Source organism: Oncorhynchus nerka, linkage group LG7, assembly GCF_034236695.1.
Source record: "Oncorhynchus nerka isolate Pitt River linkage group LG7, Oner_Uvic_2.0, whole genome shotgun sequence".
Lineage (NCBI taxonomy): Eukaryota > Metazoa > Chordata > Actinopteri > Salmoniformes > Salmonidae > Oncorhynchus > Oncorhynchus nerka.
The window spans coordinates 71,213,413-71,236,625 of record NC_088402.1 but is presented as its reverse complement, the minus strand read 5'-3'; the positions used below and the strand labels follow the sequence as shown (position 1 = coordinate 71,236,625).

At 40.6% G+C, this 23,213-nt stretch overlaps 1 protein-coding gene, 2 long non-coding RNA genes and 1 pseudogene across 3 annotated transcripts; 1 reads left to right on the top strand and 3 right to left on the bottom strand.

Moving 5' to 3' along the window:
- Window positions 1-474: 474 nt before the first annotated feature.
- Window positions 475-3,409, bottom strand: LOC135572656 (chemokine-like protein TAFA-2; annotated as a pseudogene).
- Window positions 3,410-10,778: 7,369 nt separating this feature from the next.
- On the bottom strand, window positions 10,779-14,664 carry LOC115132829 (uncharacterized). The gene is made up of 5 exons (XR_010464234.1): window positions 14,593-14,664; window positions 14,194-14,307; window positions 13,248-13,948; window positions 12,990-13,108; window positions 10,779-12,897 (listed from the first exon to the last, which is right to left on the bottom strand). It is a non-coding gene; the product is annotated as an uncharacterized LOC115132829 (long non-coding RNA).
- Window positions 14,665-16,287: 1,623 nt separating this feature from the next.
- LOC135572353 (uncharacterized) lies at window positions 16,288-17,681 on the bottom strand. The gene is made up of 3 exons (XR_010464235.1): window positions 17,327-17,681; window positions 16,570-16,650; window positions 16,288-16,409 (listed from the first exon to the last, which is right to left on the bottom strand). It is a non-coding gene; the product is annotated as an uncharacterized LOC135572353 (long non-coding RNA).
- Window positions 17,682-18,583: 902 nt separating this feature from the next.
- Window positions 18,584-22,811, top strand: LOC115132310 (PRA1 family protein 3-like). The gene is made up of 3 exons (XM_029664831.2): window positions 18,584-18,790; window positions 19,691-19,908; window positions 21,678-22,811. Exons 1-3 carry the CDS (start codon window positions 18,612-18,614, stop codon window positions 21,854-21,856), a joined length of 576 nt encoding a protein of 191 aa, XP_029520691.1. The 5' UTR covers window positions 18,584-18,611; the 3' UTR covers window positions 21,857-22,811.
- The last annotated feature ends 402 nt before the right edge of the window (window positions 22,812-23,213 follow it).

Here is a 23,213-nt window from a genome sequence, read left to right as displayed (position 1 = left end):
TTTTCTCTCTCCTCCTCTCCTAGTGATTAGCATTTCAAACAGCCGTTGTTTTGCATCCGAGTTTCATGTTCATTTCCATGCCATCACATCCTTGCATGTGTGTGTGTGTGTGTGGCTGAATCTGGAGTAGCTCGAGGAATAGCCCAGGTATATCCAACCCTTTCCTCCAAAATGTTGGACAGGACAAATCAAATGACAGTGTCTCTACACAAAAAGTATCGATAAGAATGCCCAAAACAAATGAAGACAGCATCTCTCCACAAAACATATTGATAAGAATGCCCAAATCAAAATGTGCTTCCATTCATCAATAGCAGGGTACATTGCTTCACTGAGACAGTCAAGACAAGAGCCTCTGTTCATACAGTCATTGGTCCAAGTTCACAATCTATTTCAAATGTCCAGTTGTCTCTCTGGGTGTGACTCATCCAAACAGACAATACATACAGCAATCACCAGCTCAGCATTTATCTCTCACTGAAAGACAATGTCCCTCTGACAGAACACAATATGGAATCCAACAGAGATGTGCGAAGCAATATTAATTTTTTTATCTGCCCCCCCCATCTCTGTCTCTCAGAGGACACAGGCAGGGGAGTAGGGATACATACTTTATTGCACAGGCTCCTTGAATTCCTCGAGTTCTCCTTTTCCTTCACACCAGTCACTTTATTTATCTGGTAGAGCTGCTCATTTGCATGTGTATTCCTAATTGTATCCCAGGAACTGAACAAGATCTTCACTTTGTTCAAAGAAAAAAACTAGTGAGATTTATCAGGGCACATTCAGGGTCTCAGTTGATTGGCTGAGATGGGTTTTTGCTACTGCGCTACCTGGAAAAGGTCAAAGTAGTACAGATGTAGAATCTAAATTAGAGCCAGTTTGCTACAGCAGGAAAATAATCCTGCAGCAACAGGAAAAGTTAATTGTGTGGATTCTAATTAATGGACATTTTTGTAAGGGTTGATACATTTTTCATAAGAAAAATTAAAGACTGACATTTTTAATTGGAATTTACAAACTGCAGAAGCCTTTTTAAACATAAAATACACTTAAAGCAACAACAACAACAAATCCTGCAACAGGGTGCAATCCAAGAACTTCTGAAAGGTCTATTAAATGCTGGGTGACCCTGTACCAACAGCCTTCACTAGAAATCATTATTTCTACTGCCTGATCCAAATCTTAGACATACTGTATGTAGTGGACAGGGAAATGGCAGAACAGAGTTTCTTCCTGAGGCAACTATAACATCAGATGGGTTTAGTATACCTATCCAGAAAGATTCATGTTGGAATGTTTGTTTCATTTTTTATTAATTCATTACTTTATGCAGTATATGTTCAGCTGTTTTTCTATTCTTTTCATGTTGACTCATGATAGGTTTCCCTACTGCATATATATTTCAAGCTGATAAAAGGCAAGACATCACAGATTTGCACATTCCTAAAGGCAGCAGTTTGTCCACTGGCATGAAAGGCTGTCAGATTGAATTACATCCCATTTAGATCTCTGTATCAGCTGGTTTACATGTATAAAACGGTCTCATTTCATGTTTGTCCTTTTGGCCCCATCTTCCACAGAATTACCAAATGAAGCTTGCTTAGCCCTCTGTGACTGACTGGGAGCAGTAATCATGTCAGATTGTGGGATATTTTATAATTAAAGCAAGGCTTATTGCAAGTACTGTAAACACGTGTGATGATTCTGCACAAATGCTGTCATTCAATCTTTGCATTAGCTAGATGTGCAAACATAATTAAGCTTCATGGGGAGGGGTGAGGGGGAGAGAGAGAGAGAGCGCGCGCTTACATTCCTTCTTACTTTTATCAAAACAATCAATCATTTCATTAGGTTATTTATCATCATCTTTACACAGGGACCACTTTGAAGCATGTATCATTGGTGCCATTTCCTTGATGTAATACTAGTTGAAACAGATGTATCGTTTGCTTGTCATTTAATGATTGTTTTCTGAATAGGTTGGTTTCATTGCCTTCCAACTGTACTGTAATAATGCATTAATTCAAGGTCCTTAATTTAATTTCCTTTGCTGTTCCTTCACACAAACTCACCTTGGTGGTCTTGACTTTGTTTCCAGAGCTACAGGACCAGCCATTGAGATCCGGCAGTACTTTACACTCCTCTCCCTTTAAGACAGGGCTGCATCTGGCACCACCACTTCTGAAGCATGATGGATGCTGAAACGAACAGGAGAGAACACAGCACAGTGGGCAGTCAGTCACTTGAAATGAGATGAGTTGCAGCGTGTTGTTTGGAGAGCACTTCAATAAACACTGATTTCCGCCTGGAAAAACGGGCAAGATAACTGTAACATTGACAATATGTTGGTGTAATAAAAACCCTTGAAGTACTGAAACTCTACCATCTTATATGAAGCATCCTACCTTCAACACAAGAGGGCATTGCTCTTGTTTTCCCGGCGACCTGGCCAGGGAAGCAGGAACACTTGACAGTTTGAGAGCGCTCCTCCATCTTGTTCTTATTGCAGCAGTGATGGGCATCCACCACTTCACAGGTACCTGTCTTTACCTGTGATGAACCTGAGACAAAGGGTTTAGGAAAGGTGGTAACCTGACTAGCATGCATAGACATGGATGAAAAAAATTAAATCTGCCAAAAAGAGGTGAAGTTTTTTGTGCACATCCCTGCCTTCACATACAGATGTAGGATCTTCATTTGATCACTCTTTTGTTGTTGAGCATTTTCTTGTAGTGTATTTGAACACTTGGTCATTAAAGGGAAGAGAATAAATTACTGACAATTACCTGTTTGTTATTTATGAATGTGTAGCTGATTATTGTAGTATTTTGAAGTCTCTTCCCACAGTCGCTGTAGGAGAACCATGTGTTTTGGCCTTTCTAGGGAGTTTTTCCTAGCCACCGTGCTTCCACACCTGCATTGCTTGCTGTTTGGGGTTTTAGGCTGGGTTTCTGTACAGCACTTTGAGATATCAGCTGATGTACGAAGAGCTATATAAATACATTTGATTTGATGAGTCTGGCAAGAGACTACATTAATTGTAGCATCAGCATATGCTGTGTTTAAATTCTACCATGCAGACCAGACCAAACACCTCTTTTCACCTCATTAGTATTGGCCGTGCTCAGTTCCCAGTAGAGCTAGGCATACTGGTGGCTAGGAGCCATAATGAGTCTTTTGGGGGCCAGGGGAGGGGCTGTTGTGGGCTGGCTCTGGTACATACCGACTGCCCCAAGGGGCTGTGGTTGCCGGTGGACACTGGTTGGCAGTAGAGGATCACTATGCAGAGCAGGAGGCCGCTCCAGTGTACCGGCCACGCCATCTCCCAGCTAATAACCTTCATCTCGTCAGCCTAGCAACAACAGAGAAATACGTAGTTAGTGGGAAGATATGATACATCAGCCATCGCACAGTATGGGGGATGAGGTCTGAAACCTCTGTTAGAATATTCAGTATTAGTTCAAATACTTTGCGTACAGCTACTTCAAATATTTGATTTCTTAAAATAGAAAAATGTTGGTTTAACACTTTTATATCTACATATTGTGTCTACATTCCATCATGAAGTTTTATGAAAGCTTGATGAAAGACACAATACGACATACAATTACTGCCACCCAGTGGTTAAAAAAAACAGTTATTGGGACAAAAGTTGAGAAGGGCTAAACTCATGAGGGGCATGGACCAAACATTTGTATTCAATCAACAGTTAGCCTGTGGAAGAAAATGGTGTCATACCCTCCTACTATCTGACTGCACCCATGAGTGGTGTTAGACCCAGCTTGCTGAGACCACCAACGGTCAGACTGAGCCACCAATTGGTATAGTGTTTACAGTGCTGCCATAGTATAGGCCCATTCGGCGCTGCAGGTCCTTGAACTTTTGATGTCTGATGGCCTGCTCTGTAGCCAATTCCGTTGTCTCTCTCGTTGATATATAGGGTATTTTAAAGTGATTCCACATTCAAACACCCTGTTACACGAGTTTTAAACTTTTATATATATCTTTATACAGTATGTAAGGATTTCCTGACCCAATAACCTAGGCCATACCACCCTTTCACAACTCTCTGAGAACGTTTACCTCACAAAACCCCTCACCCAGTCCACAACAATACCCCAGATAACCGCAAGTATTCCAACACAACCAAGTCGTCCCAGAAAAACTAGGGCAAGGATTTCTTCTTTTACATTTAATTACAGTGATGAATAATGCAGAGACCATTGGTAGAAAAACGTACCGCTGTTGCTCAGAGATTCTCCCAGAAGAAGGATATCAGGAGTATTAACTACTGTATTTTTAATCTGTTCTTCAACAAGGTCTTAAACCCATCACTGTGTCTGTATGCAGTAGGTAGCCTACCTCAGTGATGCAAACTACTAAGGTGATCACATTCTGTAACAAACACCACAGTGATCAGGCAGGTTATCACATTACCACTCTGTGACCAGATGGACAAGACTAGCATTAGATAGACAAGAATGCGTTTGAATTCATGTGGATTCATGGCAACCAAAACTAATAATTATTTCCCCCTTGGTCCATAGTGTATCTGCTACCTTTGTATAAAAAACAGTCTCGGCCACCTGTCAAACTCAATATTAAAGAGAAAATCTGCTTTGATATTAGGCCTACAGAATCTAAAAGAGTGTGTTGTTCAACACTGGTGGAAATAGAGTTATGCTACATGACCAAAAGTATGTGGACATATTCTCATCAAACATCTGATTCCAAAATCATGGGCATTAATATGGAGTTGGAAGGGGAAGGCTTTCCCCTAGATGTTGGAACATTGCTGCTGGGACATGCTTCCATTCAGCCACAAAAGCATTAGTGAGGTTGGGCACTAATGTTGGCGGATTAGGCCTGGTTCGCAGTCGGCATTCCAATTCATCCCAAAAGTGTCCGATGGGGTTGAGGTCAGGGCTTTGTGCAGGCCCGTCAAGTTCTTCCACACCAATCTCGACAAACCATTTCTGTTTGGACTTTGCTTTGTGCACGGGGACATTGTCATTACGAAACAGGAAAGGGCCTTCCCCAAACTGTTGCCACAAAGTTGGACGCACAGAATCATATAGAATTTCAATCTTTCAGTTTGTTTGGGGCATCCGGAAAAAAGCTTGTCCGGAGAAGACAAGGTGAGCCCTACCATCAGTCCTGTGTCATGCCAACAGTAAAGCATCCTGAGACCATTCATGTGTGGGGTTGCTTCTCAGCCAAAGGAGTGGGCTCACTCACAATTTTGCCTAAGAACACAGCCATGAATAAAGAATGGTACCAACACATCCTCCGAGAGCAACTTCTCCCAACCATCCAGGAACAGTTTGGTGACGAACAATTCATTTTCCAGCATGATGGAGCACCTTGCCATAAGGCAAAAGTGATAACTAAGTGGCTCGGGGAACAAAACATCGATATTTTGGGTCCATGGCCAGGAAACTCCCCAGACCTTAATCCCATTGAGAATTTGTGGTCAATCCTCAAGAGGCTCTGACAAACTCCAAGCATTGATTATGCAAGAATGGGCTGCCATCAGTCAGGGTGTGGCACAGAAGTTAATTGACAGCATGCCAGGGCGGATTGTAGAGGTCTTGAAAAAGAAGGGTCAACACTTCAAATATTGACTCTTTGCATCAACTTCATGTAATTGTCAATAAAATCCTTTGACACTTGTTATTATACTTCAGTATTCCATAGTAACATGTGACAAAAAAATCTAAAGACACTGAGGCAGCAGACTGTGAAAATTAATATTTGTGTCATTCTCAAACTTTTGGCCATGACTGTAGATATCCCTGTCACACCCTGACCTTAGAGATCCTTATTATTCTCTATGTTTGGTTTAGTTAGGTCAGGGTGTGACAATCTATGTTCTCTATTTCTTTGTTTTGGCCGAGTGTGTTCCCAATCAGAGGCAGCTGTCTATCGCTGTCTCTGAATGGGGATCACATATAAATTGTTATTTTCCTTTTGGGTTTTGTGGGATCTTGTTTTCTGTTTTGTGTCTGTACCTGACAGAACTGTGCGCGTTCGTTTTCACTTTGTTTATTTTGTTTTGAGTGTTTTTTTAAAAATAAAAATCATGAACACTTTCCACGCTGCGCTTTGGTCCACTCCTTTCGACTAGAGCCGTTATAATTCCATTACAAATCTGCCGTTTCCAGCTACAATAGTAATTTATAACATTAACAATGTCTACACTGTATTTCTGAACAATCTGATGTTTTTTAATGGACAAAAAAAATATTTTCTTTCAAAAACAAGGACATTTCTAAGTGACCCCAAACTTTTGAACGGTAGTGTGTATAAAACCATATACTTTCCAAGGTGTTTAGAATTTAATGAACAAACCTGCAGCTTCAGATGATTTGACTGACACTTGTTTGCAGATAAAGCAGTCTGTCAATTTCTGATCATGATAGTATTTAATCACATTCATGAAACAATGGATTCAATTTAGATATACTCACTTACCTATAGAGCCATATTTCATTGTGGTGACAGCTAGCACCTAGGCTACTTTCCTGATTGTTTCTTGAAGTTGCCGTCCATCAACCAGACAGTTTATCGGTCCAAGAATGCACTCACTATTGAGAGGAAAACATTCTCATGCATGATAAAGTATGCCTACACTTCACTCTGTTCGTATCTTTCTTTGCCTTTTACAGAGCTAATTTCGTATTAACCCCTAAAAACCGTGGTTCCTATGTCAAAAAATGTTGTCCACACCAATGCGCAATCGGCTAGAAATAATGCTGGAAATAATAGTTGAAACAGTCCCCTCCTCAATAATGATTGATTTCCTTGAGTTTGTTTCTGTTCAGTAGCCGCCTCACATTTGATCTGAAAACTGAGACGAAACCGCGTGATAAATCACTCCAAAACATGTGAATGGGTATGATGTACTTCCCCAGAGCTAAATGACTACATGAGGGCACAACACACCAGTTTTCACATGATACTGACTGTTTAGCATGCCATGAGGCTTTCTCATCATTAAATAACTTAATCAAGAAAACCAAATGTCTCCATACCACACCAAACCTCATTCAATAAGATAGTACGGACTAAGGAGCTTATGCTGATTGAACACAGTGATAGTGTGTGGGTACATTTGATCAGCTCACTCACTGCGGGGTATGAATCCTGTACCAGGGCTGCATTCAGTAATTGAACGGAAATGGTGCTGTACTGAAAGACAAGTTGAAAACGGGGATGGGTTGGGGAACGACCACATGACCACTGTCCTTTAAATACATCACTCATTGCTTCAAGCCAACCCACACCATCAAATGGGAGCAAACCAGTGGCGGTCAGTGCATTTAAGATGAGGGAGGATGATTATATTTTTTATGAGCATGGCCTTATTTCTATTACAGCATATTGGATGACTGTCATTCATATTCCATTCACCCAGCTCAAAGTAACAGTGATAGGTTTAGGCTACTACCTGATACTAAAATCATAGCAGCCACATATAAACAGCAGGATCCCTTTGATCGTTGGATAATTCTTTCTCGCATCTACGCACTCTCCTCCTCTCACCTTTTCCCATAGCTTCTAAACTAAAGTGCAGAACACAACAGTGGTCTGTGACCAGACGAAAAAACATTTCCCAGTCAAACCTAAATATCATAACCGCTACACACAGCCTACATCGTTTTCACCATGTTAGCTAATGTCAAGTCAACATAGCTACTAGAACTAACATGTTAGTAAACCCGCTACAATCATGGAATACAGTGTACAGTTATCAAGCAGTTTAGCAGTTACCGGTGGGTACCAAAAGCCTACTTGGAAGAGTTCCGGTGTTGGATAGCCATAGCCAGCTAAGTAACATAGCAACCCTCTGTTTGAGCTGGGTGTTAGCTAGCTGCATTCACTAGGTAAGTAAGTGGAAGTGAAAAAAATATAGCCATCTCTCTCGCTTCTCATTCATTTTTGAAGAAATTAATTTAAACTATTGTCTTTCTCTTTGTCAACTACTCTCCACATTTTATGCACTGCAGCGCTAGCTGTAGCTTCTGCTTTCATTACTACTACATTCTCTGATCCTTTGATTGGGTGGACAACATGACAGTTCATGCTGGAAGAGCTCTGATAGGTTGGACGAGGTCCTCCGGAATTTGTCATAATTACTGTGTATAGTCTGTAGCCCTATTTGGACAGGATTAGTTTTACTGGGGGATGTTGGGTAATGTAATTATGTGCATGAGCACAAAACACCACATCTGTAATTTTACTCCTGTCCGAATCTGCCATGGCAGTAATCTTTACATGGCAGGAGTATCTCAGCCAGAATAACCTAGTTTTTTGGCGAACTCCAATATCCTCTGATAATACTAGTCCTGTGTGAATTACCATCTCTGTGTTTTGAGAGAAATGTCTGAGTTTGACCCACTCTAATTTGCTTACCGCCCAAATAGGTCCACAGACGATGCAATCTCAACCACACTGCACACTGCCCTAACCCATCTGGACAAGAGGAATACCTATGTGAGAATGCTGTTCATCGACTACAGCTCGGCATTTAACACCATAGTGCCCTCCAAGCTCGTCATCAAGCTCGAGACCCTGGGTCTCGACCCCGCTCTGTGCAACTGGGTACTGGACTTCCTGACGGGCCGCCCCCAGGTGGTGAGGGTAGGTAACAACATCTCCACCCCGCTGATCCTCAACACTGGGGCCCCACAAGGGTGCGTTCTGAGCACTCTCCTGTACTCCCTGTTCACCCACGACCGCATGGCCACGCACGCCTCCAACTCAATCATCAAGTTTGCGGATGACACAACAGTGGTAGGCTTGATTACCAACAACGACGAGACGGCCTACAGGGAGGAGGTGAGGGCCCTCGGAGTGTGTTGTCAGGAAAATAACCTCACACTCAACGTCAACAAAACTAAGGAGATGATTGTGGACTTCAGGAAACAGCAGAGGGAACATCCCCCTATCCACATCGATGGAACAGTAGTGGAGAGGGTAGTAAGTTTTAAGTTCCTCGGCGTACACATCACAGACAAACTGAATTGGTCCACCCACACAGACAGCATTGTGAAGAAGACGCAGCAGCGCCTCTTCAACCTCAGGAGGCTGAAGAAATTCGGCTTGTCACCAAAAGCACTCACAAACTTCTACAGATGCACAATCGAGAGCATCCTGTCGGGCTGTATCACCGCCTGGTACGCCAACTGCTGCGCCCACAACCGTAAGGCTCTCCAAAGGGTAGTGAGGTCTGCACAACGCATCACCGGGGGCAAACTACCTGCCCTCCAGGACACCTACACCACCCGATGTCACAGGAAGGCCAAAAAGATCATCAAGGACAACAACCACCCGAGCCACTGCCTGTTCACCCCACTATCATCCAGAAGGCGAGGTCAGTACAGGTGCATCAAAGCTGGGACCGAGAGACTGAAAAACAGCTTCTATCTCAAGGCCATCAGACTGTTAAACAGCCACCACTAACATTGAGTGGCTGCTGCCAACACACTGACTCAACTCCAGCCACTTTAATAATGGGAATTGATGGGAATTGATGTAAAATATATCACTAGCCACTTTAAACAATGCTACTTAATATAATGTTTACATACCCTACATTATTCATCTCATATGTATACGTATATACTGTACTCTATATCATCTACTGCATCTTTATGTAATACATGTATCACTAGCCACTTTAAACTATGCCACTTTGTTTACATACTCATCTCATATGTATATACTGCACTCGATACCATCTACTGCATCTTGCCTATGCCGCTCTGTACCATCACTCATTCATATATCTTTATGTACATATTCTTTATCCCTTTACACTTGTGTGTATAAGGTAGTAGTTTTGGAATTGTTAGCTAGATTACTCGTTGGTTATTTCTGCATTGTCGGAACTAGAAGCACAAGCATTTCGCTACACTCGCATTAACATCTGCTAACCATGTGTATGTGACAAATAAAATTTGATTTGATGCTCACGGTTTAAGCAAGAAAACAATAATTGCTTAGATAAATTGAACATAGCCAATATATGAATGGCCTACATGTAGCAACTTTCACAGTGAATACTTTTGTTCATATGTTTTGTGCGAATTAATTTAATATTGTGAAATGTATCAGTAAAACATATTGTGCCGATTTAATCTAACCACCTAGTGGTTAGAACGTTGGACTAATAACGGAAAGGTTGCAAGATCGAATCCCCTAGCTGACAAGGTAAAAACCTGTCGTTCTGCCCCTGAACAAGGCACTTCCTCTGTTCTCAAGTGCACCATTTATCTTACATCTGAAGAATGCGGACATTTAGGACATGAAATATCACACTTCCTCAATTCAAATATTATGGTGACACTATACTAAAGATAGTTTAGTATGATTTAGAAACTTGGGAACCAAACTCTGTATGTAGCAAACCTGAATGCACCATTGAAGTATTTTACAGCCACTAACCTCATGTGCAGACCATGGTACTAGTCCTCCTATTGTGCTTAGTAAAATAGGTGTCAACTCGTAATTTCTTTAAGTCGACTACAAAATGCCCCATTTACAATTTATTTAATTGAAATCTGGGCTACAGTCTATGACTATGAAGTTTAGGCATAGAGTCCAGGAACTACTAAACCATATACAAAAAAAAATCTAATGATCAATATCCTAAAAAGTTAAACCACCTCTAATCAAATCATGCTATGTCAGTGGTGTGTTAGGTGTATAGCGTCGATCTAGTGCAGACGAAGGAAACCCTCTTTGCGACAACTTTCATTAACAAAACACTTTATTGCAGCACAGTTTGTCATAATTACAAACAGTACCAGCTAAACATTTGGACACACCTACTCATTTATTTTTTCCTATTTTCTACATTGTAGAATAATAGTGAAGACATCAAAACTATGAAATAACATTACGAATCATGTAGTAACCAAAAGTGGTAAACAAATTCAAATATATTTCAGATTCTTCAAAGTAGCCACCCTTTGCCTTGATGAAATCTTTGCAGACTCTTGGCATTCTCTCAACCAGCTTCATGAGGTAGTCATCTGGAATGCATTTCAATTAACAGGTGGGCCTTGTTAAATGTTAATTTGTGTCATTTCTTTCCTTCTTGATGTGTTTGAGGCAATCAGTTGTGTTGTGACGTGACAAGGTAGGGGTGGTATACAGAAGACAGCCCTATTTGGTAAAAGACCAAGTCCATATTATGGCAAGAACAGCTCAAATGAGCAAAGAGAAATGACAGTCCATCATTAGTTTAAGACATGTAGGTCAGTGATCTGAAAAATTTCAAGAACTTTGAAAGTTTCTTCAAGTGCAGATGAAACTGGCTCTCATGAGGACCGCCACAGGAATGGAAGACCCAGTTACCTCTGCTGCAGAGGATAATTTCATTAGAGTTACCAGCCTCAGAAATTGCAGCCCAAATAAATGCTTCAGAGTTCACACATCTCAACATCAACTGTTAAAAGGAGACTGTGTGAATCCGGCCTTCATGGTCAAATTGCTGCAAAGAAACCACTACTAAAGGACACCAATAAGAAGAGACTAGCTTGGGCCAAGAAACTTAACCAGCAAGGCTACCAAAGCATTCTACAGCGATACACCATCCCATCTGGTTTGCGCTTATTCGGACTATCATTTGTTTTTCAACAGGACAATGACCCAAACACACTTTGACCAAGGAGAGTGATGGGGTGCTGCATCAGATGACATAGCCTCCACAATCACCCAACCTCAACCCAACAGATGGTTTGCGATGAGTTGGACCGCAGCGTGAAGGAAAAGCAGCCAAGAAGTGCTCAGCATATGTTGGAACTCCTTCAAGACTGTTGGAAAAGCATTCCATGTGAAGCTGGTTGCAAAACTGTCATCAAGGCAAAGGGTGGCTACTTTGAAGAACCTAAAATATATTTTGATGTGTTTAACACTTTTTTGGTTACTACATGATTCCATGTGTATTATTTCATAGTTTTGATGTCTTCACTGTTATTCTACAATGTAGAAGAAAAGAAAGAAGAAAAAAACCCTGGAATGAATAGGTGTGTCCAAACTTTTGACTGGTACCCTATATAAACTACTGCTCTTTTGAGTGAGGGAAAGAAGACAGACGTTTGGAGCAAACATTTAGCAGTAAAACATTAAGAAACAATTTCACAGACTGATTCCACATATAGTGATAAAGAAGGTTGATGGCCATCAGCTACCTCCCACAATGGGCCAATACGACAGAGAAAATGATCTTATATACATTATCAGACTAAAATATATTAAAACCATGCCACCCTGTATCACTTGCTACTTTCTCCCCAAAGGTTGTCAAATGTCGACAGATTCTGCATTTAAAAAAAGGTCCAATGCAGTCGTGTTTTATCTCAATATCAAATTATTTCTGGGTAACAATTAGGTACCTTACTGTGATTTTAATTGAAAACAATGGTAAAAAAAAGAAACAAAAATAGCTTCTTGGCAAAAAGCTATTTCTCAAGCAATAATTTCATTAGGACTGTCTCGGAGTGGTAGCTAATTGGAGAAGCTTAATGGAAGGGATATGTAACCTGAAAACTAGCTGTTATTGGCAGAAGTTTGGAACTCTCTGTTATTGGTCTATTAACACCGCCCGGTAATGTCGCCAGGCAGGCCAAAACTCCACCCATGCAAAATTACCTGAAATTTCAGGCGTTCTTTTCAAACAACGCTTACACTAAAAGGGTATTATCATCATTTTCACAATTTCACAGAATTATTCCAACCTCAGTGTGGAAAAATAGATAAAACATAAGAAAACCACATTTATGACTGCACTAGCCCTTTAAGAGGTGAGTTTCAACTTGAAGAGGACAGTCTGAGGTGTGGTGACATCCGCCACTGCTAGTTCCTGTCCATCGGACAATCCCAGTTCTGCAACAACACAACATTACATTTACAAGATGGCCGAAATAAACACATAGCTTTATATGATCTACCACACACACGCAATGCACGCATCTTACCTTTCAAGGTTTTGCAAAGGTTTGGTCTAGTTCTTTCTTCAATTGAAGCTATAGTCTGTAAATACAGTGTCTTGTTTTTCCCGTCCAGGGTTGCTGTGATGGCTGGGGATTTCATTTGTCTGGAAAACAATAACTTTCTAAAGTTAACAATGACAACTTCACATTTACACTTCAGTAACCATAAAAAACAGCCTCTTCTGTGTGAAGACATGGCAGACATCAATATCAGTCGATCTGGTTACTAGGAGATGTACTCACAGGGAGGCATTCTCTGTCAAGTACTCCAGGACCTCCTGTAGCTTGGCAGAGGGTGGGAATTGTAGATCCTGGGGCACCTGGCTACAAGCTGAGCAGTTCTCCTGTCAGACCAAACAAGAGCATGAAGGCACAAGTAGCCTGAAACCACGCCATACCCTTATAGCCTTGTGTGTCAATAGCACCGTCAGTTACATTAATACAGTTCTCCTAAATAAAATGGGCAAATATATAGCCTTGTGTGTCAATAGCACCGTCAGTTACATTAATACAGTTCTCCTAATTAAAATGGGCAAATATATATCCATTAAGGACACTCATCTGGTTACATCAAAAACAGTACTAACCTTTCGCTCTGTCTCAAAGGTGTATGTGTACAGTCCGTCCACAATATTAAATACCAGATAATTATTCAGTGGAATATAAGTGCTGCAAAGTCAGAGAAAGGTAATATGAATGATACCTAGTATGGAATTGACCTACTCTCCAGTGAGTCCATCATGTGACAAAGGGATGAGTCATAGTACTAACCTTGAAGCTATTTTAAAAACTTCAGTGGAGCAGGCAGCTACAAAGCAACACAAATGGTGAAATATGTTACACTTTACTTTGGGATTCTTCAAGATAAAACCCAATGACAGTCATTAAAGGTTTCCTTACAGCATTAGTTGACGCCACAGCAGGGATGATCCTTTTCACGACTCCTGAGGCAAAACAATGTCAAAATAAATCTTTAACTCCACTGTTCAGATTTCAGCAACCAATACTTGTAAGCAGGGGAGTTGGTGTCAATACAACTTCAATAAAAACATTTTTTTTTTTTAAAAATCTAATTGAAAATGGAATTGATAGCAAATTGTTTGTCCTATACAGAATGTATGGCTGAAAGCTGGTAAAACATGAGTTTTATCATCTCCAGGACAGGGTGTTACAGTATGGTTCTCCTCACCTTGTGTGAGTCTGTATGTGACTCCTGTGATGCTGTAGTCAACAGCTCTCTCCTGGGCCCTCTGAAACACCCAATGGATGTGCTCAGGGTTATCCCCATCCAAACCAACACCATCTGAGGGACAGACAAGAGCCGGACTGTCATTAGCTGCCATTATCTGTTATAAATGGGTATTATGTTGATCTTTATGATAGTGTTATAAAGGAATTATGACCACCAAATGGCACATTGTGCAATACCAGTTTGGGGAGGGGTGGGTGGGAGAGGTTGAGGGTAGCTGAAGGCTGGGCCCATTTCCACACCACCTGCCATGCCACCCCCTACACCCCTTTTAAATCCAGAAAAAACCCTGACATATACACACAGTCCAAATAGCATATCGTTTATATTAAGACATACCAGCATGCCATTCATCCAACGCCTGGCGATGATGGAATCTAACCCACAAACAATAATATGGAATTCTACAAATAAGAGAAGAAAATGTGTGTCAGAACAATTATTTTACAGTGTCTTCAGAAAGCATTCAGACCCCTTGACTTTTTCCACATTTTGTTATGTTACAGCCTTATTCTAAAATGGATTAAATGTTTGTTTTTTCATCAATCTACACACAATACCACATAATGACAAAGCAAAAACAATTTTAGTAATTTTTGCTAAGTTATTCAAAATAAAAAGCTGAAATATCACAATAACATAAGTATTCAGACCCATTACTCAGTACCTTTGCCAGCGATTACAGCATCAAGTCTTCTTGGGTATGACGTTACAAGCTTGGCACACCTGTATTTGAGGAGTTTCTCCCATTCTTCGCTGCAGATCCTCTCAAGCTCTGTCATGTTGGGTGGGGAGCGTCGCTGCACAGCCATTTTCAGGTTGCTCCGGAGATGTTTGATCGAAGTCCAGGCTGGGCCACTCAAGAACATTCAGAGACTTGTCCCGAAGCAACTCCTATGTTAACTTGGCTGTGTGCTTAGTATCATTGTCCTGTTGGAAGGTAAACCTTTGCCCAAATCATAGGTCTTGAGGGCTCTCAAAAAGGTTTTGGTTTCATCAGACCAGAGAATCTTGTTTATCTTGGTCTGAGAGTCTTTAGGTGCCTTTTGGCAAACTCCAAGCGGGCTGTCATGTGCCTTTTACTGAGGAGTGGCATCCGTCTGGCTACTATACCAGAAAAAGCCTGATTGGTGGAGTGCTGCAGAGATGGTTGTCCTTCTGGAAGATTATCCCATCTCCACAGAGGAACTCTGGAGCTCCTTCAGAGTGACCATCGGATTCTTGGTCACCTTCCTGAGCAAGGCCCTTCTCCCCCAATTGCTCAGTTTAGCCGGGAAGCCAGCTCTAGGACAGGTATGGTGGTTCCAAACTTCTTCCATTTAAGAATGAATGCAGTGTTCTTTGGGGCCTTCTATCCTGCAGACATGTTTTTGTGTCCTTCCCCATATCTGTGCCTTGACACAATCCTATCTCGGAGCACTACAGACAAGTCCTTCGACCTCATGGCTTGGTTTTTACTCTGACATGCAATGTTAAGTGCGGGAGCTTACATAGACAGGTGTGTGCCTTTTCAAATCATGTCCAATCAATTGAATTTACCACAGTTGTACCCCAATCAAGTTGTAGAAACATCTACATCTCAAGGATGATCAATGGCAACAGGATGTAACTGAGCTCAAATTCGAGTCTCATAGCAAAGCGTCTGAATACTATTTAAACAAGGTATTTCCGTTTATTAATTTTGCAAACATTTCTAAAAAACAGTTTTCACTTTGTCATTATGAAGTATTGTGTGTAGATTGAGGGAAAGTATTTATTGAATCAATTTTAGAATAGGGCTGTAAAGTAACAAAATGTGGAAAAAGTAAAGGGGTCTGAATACTTTCCGAATGCACCATAGGTACAAAATATTTTTTAGAAAACTCCATAATGTACACAAAGTTTGCACTTACATCTGTAGAAAGATTCATCAAAGTCTTGGATTTTGTTGAAATGTCTGAGCAGGATACTATTTAAGAAAAATAAATCATAGAAGATACTTCTACAAATGTTCACATGCTCAAGCTTAGTAATGCAATCATTTGTATGGGGTAATCCTACATGCCGGTATTCATCACGTCAGTTGCAAAGGATACGGGACGACTTGACATCCAGGGACGCGACCATTGACAAAGTCAGCAGCCACATCTGCTTTTGGCCGTCCAACATCTTTGGTCCTAAACAGGGTATACAGATGAGATGTGTGTGTTTAACAATAAACTAAGTAAGACTCTTTCATTCAGTAGATTTTTTCTATCAACACACTAAGGTTGGTATCCAACATAGAAGGAATAGATTCATGGACATAGGAGAAGGTGGGAAAATGGCAAGCCAAACCTGAAAAGGAACTGCCTGTTGAGATTGGATATCAATGGTATCCATGTCAACAACATGAATGTGACGAAAACCTGACAGGGCCTAGAACAAGGCAAAACCAAACATTAAAGTGGAACTGACAGCATTTAGCAACCTGAAATTGTATTCATATACACCCACAGGAATAATATGAGGCCTTTTACTTTTTTCTGACAAGCTATGATTTTTTCATAAATGCATAGAATGTTTGGGAATGACGTATAGTAAGGGACATGTGAGAATTCAATAGCAATATAGAGTGGGAAAGCCACCGTGCTTTTGGACAATTAATAGACACTGCAGTCAATAAAACCTAATAAAATCATGTCTTGTCCAGACCAGTGCGCCATAGCCAATCAGAGCTACTGTAGGTCTATTTTCAAATATGCCATTTGCCACATGGGCCTGCCATTATTCACTTTGAACTGGACTGTGTGTTAACAGGCAGTAGATCATTAGAAAGCATTCGCCAAAAATCCATCTGAATGGATTTCTGCAAATACGTAAAAACCACAGGAGTCCTCTTAACATTTGAGAACTTGACAGTCCTATTGATCAAATAACCATGAAACGGTAGACTCTCTCCCTCAGTTGCCTATGCACATCAACAACTAATGCTAGCCAGAGCGAGGAATATTAACGTTAGATAAAACACTCAAACTTTTTCAGCAATTTGCCAGTCAAAATTGCACTGATAAACGATGGGGAATAGTAGCCTGCTCGTCCTTCTGCAGCTTACCTGCTAATGCATGCTTGTCACAACCCATGTTTTGCAAACTGAATAGGAACTTCCCTGCCTACCCGCCCATTTGATCAATGCCAAATACATTTGATCACAACTAAGAGATATAGTAACCGTGGATAACAGTCGTTCAAGTTTAGCATAGCGAGCTAGCAAAGCAATTCACATTTCTTGCTAGCTAACCAAATGACAACTGCATCTCTAGCTGTAGCCACAGAAAAACGATCAGGGGAAAAAGTCGGTCACTGACAAACTCGTTCAATGACATGATATCCTCCTAGCAGCTAGCTAACTAACGATGGGCCCTGTGTTTTTAGCTTGCTAAATAAATACGCTAGCCCAAGGGTGTCAAACTCAATCAGTGCACGGGACATATTGAAATAAACTACGAATTTGCGGGTCAGATATATCCTACTTATTTTTAAAACACATTTTTTTTAAACGTTAAACTGGGACGCAAACTGGCCATTGTTTTATCAGAAAAAATGTCCCTTTATAAAATGTCCACTTATGTACATAGAATACTGTATACAGAATTGTTACATATTAAAACAAAAAAATATAAATCATATTTGTACAGCCTTTGCTGCTATGCATAATATGCTGCGACCCTAATCAAAAAAGTACTTAACTCTAAATAACAAAAACGTAGCAATAAATTGATTGTAACATTTAAACACTTAAAACATGTTTTTTGTTTTTTTGCACTGCATGGATCACGGGTGCAGTTGAATACAGCATTGCTGTATGGTGACATACACATGCATTGTAGTCAGTAGCCAACCTAGCCTACTGCGATTATTGTGGATAGTCACGGCAATATAATAGTTTGTTAAAAAAGTTGACATGCTTTGCAAGAAGAATGATTTCCCTAATTATCCTTTTTACATGGACACATCTGAAATCAGGCTACTGAAGGAACTTTCGATAAATACAGAAATCCGCAAATAAAAAGTAACGTTCTACCACAGTGACAATGTTATTTTTGCGAATACTTCTTGATTCTGATTTTGAACATATACCTTTTGTATGTAAAAACTATTTCGTTTTTTCCGAGTTCGTTAATGCTTGGAAGTCGGAGATTTCTGAGTTCCCATTTGTTTTAAACGCGGCATAAAGTGAAGCCATAGACTGTTAAAAAAATAGGGTGAAGCGCAACGTAATTTTGATTCACATTAACATTACTGCGCGTGTCCTACTCTCGCGAGAAGCTGAACTGCTAAGAACGAGAACTGATTTGATCAGCTGATCAGTCAAAATACTCGCAGAGTGAAACTCAGAGATGGCGAGTATGGAGCTTGCACCACTTAGACCATGGGATGACTTCTTTCCAGGAGCTGATCGATTTGCAAAACCCGACTTCGGAGATTTAGCTAAATGGAACAACAGGGTGATCAGCAACTTGTTATACTATCAGACCAATTATTTCGCCGTGGCCATAGTGGTTTTCCTGATCGTGGGGTAAGTCATCATGACAGCGCGAGCTTCCTAGCATTATCTACCCAGCTGCTATAGCTAGCTAGATAACTAGTTTCTTTGATTAGCCTGCCATCCGATCCACGCGCCAGTCGTGGGCATTTATTCATAGCAATGCGCAGTCCCTATATACCTTTTCATATTACTGCAACGACAAAATAAGAGATCCAGTCATGTCATGGAATTGCATTAGCTACTGTAGTTGGCCTGCTAAAAACAAATGTCATTGCACCACTTTTCCTGAATCAGCTGCCAGCAACTGTGTGACATTTTTTTAAATCATGGGAGCCATGATGAACAGTAATTACAAGGTAGTGTAGGCCTTAGGCTAATAGTAACCAATTTCTTTATAGTCTAATTTTCATTTGAGTACTTGAGTACCTTTTTTCTCTTTTGAAATTAACATAAATGGTACTCAAAATATAAAAAGGTACTCAAGTACGAAACTAAACTCTGTAAAATTTGACAGAGATGAGTTTCCTGTCACATTTCCTTTCTATTAATAGTCTCTTGAGTCGACCTGACAATGACAACACGTGGATGCTGCAAGTTGTCCCAGCTGTTGGGTCCTTATCTCAGCCACACACTGATCCATGTCAAAGTATGCTATTAATACAATTGATAAGATACTTGAGGAACAGATTTGTATGCGTCCTAATTACTAAATTGCAGCTTCAGTAGCTTGAAAGTTATATTATTTTAGAAAATTGCTCCGATAAAAACAAATAAATAATGTAAAGGTGTTCATCTTATTCCAGCCACCAGGTTGTGCTCATCATTAGATGTATTGTGTTTTAGAGCCCCAATTGTTGTTTCGCATTGCCATGTATAGCGTTTGAGTGGATTTAGAGGTTGTGTAATCTGTGTTTCCCTTCTGTTGTGTAGGTTTCTGAACCCTCTTGGCATGTTTCTGGGCGGTGCGGTGGTCTCTCTGGTCTTCATGTGCTCGGTGTGGGCAGGAGAGAACAAGAATTTCATCAAGAACTTCAAGAAGAAGAACCCCACTTTGTTTGTCATCGCTGTTATGGGAACGAGCTACTTCCTGCTGTCGCTGTGTGGTGGAGTGATGGTCTTCATTTTCGGAATTACTTTTCCCTTGCTGTGTGAGTCTCAAATTCTACACTCATAGGGCCAGCTTTTTGGACACAGATTAAGATCTTTGTACTGTGTCTGTGTTATCTGTGTCTGGGAATTCAGCCCATAGGGTCAGAATCCTGATAATCACACAATGCACAAGTATGCACACAGTAACTAGCATGCAGATTTATCCTAGCTTCCAGGCCTTTTCCAATGGTAACTCCAAAGAATTTTGGTGTCCATTACTGGCTGTTACAGAAAGCCCCATACAAACTGCCACCATAGATTTTTCAACTAACCTGTCCTTGATGATACTTTCTTCATTTTCGATTTGGTGTAAGAAGTATCTTAGAAATGTTAGTTCCCAGTTGCAGGTGGTTCTACAAAAATCAACGGAACCCCCTCAAAAATATGAAATCCATGTTTTGTTCCTCACCATCTTAGCTGCCGCACATCTAGCACTTCCCAGCATCTTTGCAGGAACTATTCATTTCAATGCAACGCCCACACAGATGCAAGAGGCATATCTCATACAAAACATGGATTTAATATACACTGGACAAAAATATGAATGCAACAAGCATACTCATCAGATATGTCAACCATTGAGCATGCTTGGGATGCTCTGGATCCAAGTGTACGATAGCGTGTTCCAGTTCCCCTCAATATTCAGCAACTTCGCACAGCCATTGAAAAGAAGTGGGACAACATTCCACAGTCCACAATCAACAGCCTGATCAACTCTATGAGAAGGAAATGTGTCAAATGGTCGCACCAGATCCACGCCCCTACCTTTTTGTTTGTTTTTGTGTAGTAATTTAACCTTTTTTTTTGTAAAAAAATGTTCTGGCTGATATGAAAGATGCATGCCGCAACGCAAGAGATGCGTGTTAATGTTTAGAGCAAGAGTCTGGGCTCTTAACATAAGTCCCCTGGTCACTAGATACTATCGTCAATAGATGCTAAAGCAGTTAGCGTCTATGAATGGGGTAGGTGCAAACATGGGGGATGAGTCCCAGAAGATGGAGCAAACAGATTGTATTTTTTATTTAACCTTTATTTAAATACACTCTCTAATTGTATGGGTTCAATATGGAGAATGCATGTGCCACTGTTTTGAAAAGAAATAGCCTAGACCAGTGTTTCCCAATTCCAGTCCTCGAGTACCCCAAACAGTACACATTTTAATTGTAGCCCTGGACGAGCACACCTTATTCAACTTATCAACTAATCATCAAGACCTTGTTAAGTTGAATCAGGTGAGTTTGTCCAGAGCTACAACAAAAGTGTATGGTGTTGGAGTAGACTGGAGATGTGAAGTGCTGGCCTAGACAAACTGCTACATTCTGAAATACACATTACAGAACACAATGTTTAGGGCAATTGGTGGTTCTGAGAAAAGTACAGGCAACAACTGTAAGATCGTGGTGGAAAAACAGGAGGCAGTCAGTATGTAACACAGGCTAACCCAAGAGGGCTGTCCTGTGGCTGCCGACGTGGTTGCTATCTACTGTCTGTACTATAGACTCCACTACATTTACTGGCTTACATCATGCAGTCAGCATCTGGCGAGGGAAGTAAAGATGCCTCTCCTTAACCCGTCAATTGTTTTTCATAACATACCTGGAAAATAATTATCCTTCTCAGTTGAAGCTGCATAAGAGTAAGGCACACGTGTGCACTTTTACAACATGTTTCCAGCTGACAGAATGGGAACATGTTACCATGGGAATCTCCATTGAGGATAGCATATCCTGAATGGGTAGGAAACTAATCCTGCCTTTCTTCCCTATAGTGATCCTGGTTCATGCGTCTCTGAGGCTGCGCAACATGAAGAACAGACTGGAGAATAAGATGGAGGGAGTGGGCATGAAAAAGTCCCCGATGGGCATCATCCTGGATCTGTTAGACCAACAGGAGGAGAAGATCAACAAGATCCAGGACTTCCTGGAGTCAAAGCTAAACAAGGATTGAGGGGAGAGAGCCAAAATGGCACCCGCAACCTCATTCTGATTAAATTCAACATGGTTTGCTTTTTCCTTTAACACCAAAATCAAGTGTGTTGATTTGTACCCCATATACTATCAGTGTTGTCGCATTCCCCCTATTTATCATTCTCACTCCATTTGTTTTGTTATATTGAAACACCTTTGTACATTTTGTGTCACACAGTCCCTGATTTTCTTTGGAGCATTTCAGAAAGATTTGTACTGTCGTGTATGGATCAGATGTTGGGGGGAAGGCACTTGGCACAATGAAATGAGGCATGAGCATTCCTGTGTATGTTGTGTGTACATTCAAATAAACACACAATACACATGTCGTTATGTAATTGCAATATGTATCCAGGCACATGACTTTTGAGCGTGCGTGTACAATGTCAACAACAAAAAAAGCTGCATGCCAGAATGCAACTATTGCATGTTAAACCAATTGTGTTCAGTAGCGTAGCATTTTTAATTATCTTTTTTTATTTTTTAGATCAAAGAATTGAATCAATCAGAACCAATTTATTTGCTACCTCAGAAGAATAATCATCGCTGTATTTTCTCTTGGGCTGAACTGGTGTCGCTGGGCTCCCCCTTATATTCACTGGACCAGTGACTGCTTATTGACAAGTAGCAATAATGTCCCTCTTGTTACTTCAGACCCTGTGGGTTGGGCTTGAGATGAACATTATCAGATCATAGTTATGCAATATGGGAAAATGAATGGCAAATGCAGCTTTATTAATTGAATAAGTCATGTTGTATATGTTAAAGTTGTGCTTTCATGTATCGCCAAATCTTCTGTACTTGTGTATTCAGCATAAAGCATGCAGAAAACAAATGTTTTCATTACAAAAAGGACAGGGTAAGGCACAAGTATTGATGGGAAAAATATTAGTGCAAGAATGTTACCTCTGTACTATTAAATATTACACACATTATGAATGTTTGGTGTATTTTTGTTGTGTATTTGAAAATAGGGATTCTGATTGTATTTTCCTGTATTTCCCAGATGTTTGGAGATTTTTTTTTTGTCATATTAAAATGCCAATCCAATTTATCCAATTCCAGGGATCACCATTGGTAATTCATATAAAACGATTAAATAGATTTTAAGACGCTGTTCAGATCCCAGAATGAAAGGCCCAGTGCAGTCAAAAACATGATTTCCTGTGTTTTATACATAACCTCAGCAAAAAAAGAAACGTCCTCTCACTGTCAACTGTGTTTATTTTCAGCAAACTTAACGTGTGTAAATATGTGTGTTTCAGGGATGCCCTCATGCCCTCCCCCAACTGTTGCTTTCAGATCTCGCTATGCGTTTTGGATGGGATTCAGATCTG